Raw genomic sequence first — 2,584 nt, forward strand, 5'->3', positions numbered from 1 at the left:
AGAGAGAGAGAGAGAGAGAGAGAGAGAGAGAGATGGGGGGGGGGAGAGAACGAGAAGGCGAGAGCGATTGAATTCAAGGGAGTATATGTTGTTGCTGCTGCTGCTGCTAGTGGTGGTGGCAGTGACGGTGTTAATGATGATGGATGGTGACAATGATAGAGATAACATATTGCATCTTACCGGAAGCAAGCTTACCGGAAAACCAAGCTGTCCCATTTCTCCTTTCTCGCCCTTCACTCCGACGCCAACCTCTGCTGACGTGGCCGACCTGCCCGGTGGGCCAGCATCTCCCTTCTCCCCCGGGATGCCGTGCTCCCCAGGCATCCCTGTCATTCCTCGCTCGCCCCCGTCGCCCTACAAATACGACGTGAGCAGACGATTTTTTTTAAACTTTCTTAAAATTCCGTCATAATTTTTTTTACAAATTCAAGTAAATTTATATTGTTTATTATACGTTAGTAGCACAATGTTATAGCAACTCTTCATATAATATCTTTCACTAGCCTTCCTCGCTAGCAGGATATTTTTGTGTGAAACGTTCGAAATCTCACGCGGAAGTCATATGTCACGGATTTCACACAAAACGGATTTCAGTAAGCGCGTTACAACGTTGATTACACCGAAAGTGTAAATACCTCTGACATTATAGAAAGCAAATCGGGTTACGGCAAAACCTTGTGATAGAAAAGCCGCTTTAGCTGCTGGGTGATAGAAACACGACACGATGCGACATTGTTCGACCGACGTCGTCGTGGATGTAACTGTCACGCTAACGTTAATGTCAACGCTGACTGTAACATTAACTCTAACGTTAACTCAAGCTCTAGCATTAACTCTAACGTTAACTCAAACTGTAGCATTAACCCTAACGTTAACTCAAACTCTAACATTAAATCTAAGGTTAACTTCAACGCGAACATTAATTCTCACTCTAAAGTTAATTCTAACGTTCGATGTAACAAAAAGACAGTAGCCACATGGCAGCAAAACTGACCTTTGGCCCGTAGGCTCCTGGATGGCCTGTGTCACCAGGCGGTCCCTGAGCCCCCTGCAAACAACACATACACACACGCACGATGTGAAGCTTAGAGGAGCTCTTCACGGCGAAATATTAAACACGTATCTCCATCATCATATATTTCGAAAAAATGTCAACGTAAATTTCGTAAATTGAAAAATGTGAAAAGATATCGTGTTTCCTTCAGCCAAATTAAACGCTACATTTCTGCAAAGTCATATTCTTGTAACCAAATAAGCACGATTTTTTTCCGAGTCCACTGGACTGTTCGTGCGGTTTCCAATAAAAGTCTGCAGTCTACAAGCGTAGATGAACATAAGAGCGAGGCGATAGAGTTACCGGGAAGGATATCGTAGCGTTTCGTGAAAACTGGGAAAGGTGAAGGATCATATCCGCTTCTGGGGAAGGCTTACCTGCGGGCCTACGCTTCCCGGCATACCAGGTGGTGCCTGTGCTCCTGACACCGCCTGGTGGACAAACAGTGCATTAATGAGTACGTAGCCAGTGTTTACCGGCATATCTACAAACCGTTTGCGCGCAAAAATTTACATCGGAATTCCGAAATACACGAAGAAAGTAGAGGCATCGGTGGCAGCTGTCTATCGGGGGCCCGTTGTCAGAAACAAAATTAGTCTTAACATTAGTCTTAACATGAACTTTTTCTCTTAGACCGTTGACAGAAACGCTGCGAAGTTACAAGAATGAAAAATCGTAGCAGATTTTCTCATAACAATACGAAACAAAGTGATGTCGACGGTATATAGGAGAAATTGTTAATGTTAAAACTAATGTTAAGACTAATTTTGTTTCTGAAAACGGGCCCCGGGAACGTGACTCCGCTGCTGTTCAACGTGCAATCGAGCCAGTTTCACATGAAAACAGCAACTGTAGCAAGAGCAAATTCCAGGAGAGGCAAACCATCAGGACGACAGCTGAGTAATGACAAGGCAGGGCGCGCAGCTACCAGTCAACGTGCTAAGTGTGTCGGGGGAAAGGTCGAAGACGAGGGCGGATGATGGGGATTTTGATACTTAATTGACGGTTATTTACGTACGTATTTTATTTTTTCTCCAAGCTCTAGGGGTAGCGGCTACCCCTTCCCCGCCAACTCCGAAGTCTATACGGTCCTGGGAAGAGCGATTGTTGAGAGAGAGGGAAGAGCCCTGACATTGGAAGAGCGCGGTTAGGACTAGGGGTGCAAGAAAGAACCTGACATGGGGATCACACACACACGAGCTATATTGAGAGATACGATTAATTATATCTAATGAGCTTAAGAATCTTAATGATGGCAGGGGGTCGGATGATGGGGGATTGGGTTACTGCTTACGTCGGCACCGTCGCGGCCCGGGGGTCCGTCGATGCCTGGAGCTCCTCTCATCCCGTCAAGCCCTGGAGCGCCTTCCCTTCCCGGCATGCCGATCTGTCCTTCAAGACCCTGAAAGCAGAAACACGAGTTACATTCATCAATCTCTCTAAGACAGATACACAGACAGACACACACACACATACACACACAGACACACACACACACACACACACACACACACACACACACACACACAC

The 2,584-nt window shown here is 46.1% G+C and overlaps 1 protein-coding gene across 1 annotated transcript in view; it reads right to left on the reverse strand.

Moving 5' to 3' along the window:
* The window catches only part of LOC106810186 (collagen alpha-1(XXII) chain-like), a 41,609-nt gene that overhangs the window by 10,661 nt on the left and 28,364 nt on the right, over window positions 1-2,584 (reverse strand). Inside the window, exons 9-12 of the mRNA XM_014813467.1 lie at window positions 2,349-2,456; window positions 1,432-1,485; window positions 995-1,048; window positions 196-354 (exon numbers count right to left, since the gene is read on the reverse strand). Of these exons, the coding sequence (XP_014668953.1) occupies window positions 196-354; window positions 995-1,048; window positions 1,432-1,485; window positions 2,349-2,456 (375 nt within the window). The remainder of the gene's footprint in view (window positions 1-195; window positions 355-994; window positions 1,049-1,431; window positions 1,486-2,348; window positions 2,457-2,584) is intronic.

This window comes from Priapulus caudatus, unplaced genomic scaffold (assembly GCF_000485595.1).
Source record: "Priapulus caudatus unplaced genomic scaffold, Priapulus_caudatus-5.0.1 Scaffold417, whole genome shotgun sequence".
NCBI lineage: Eukaryota > Metazoa > Priapulida > Priapulimorpha > Priapulimorphida > Priapulidae > Priapulus > Priapulus caudatus.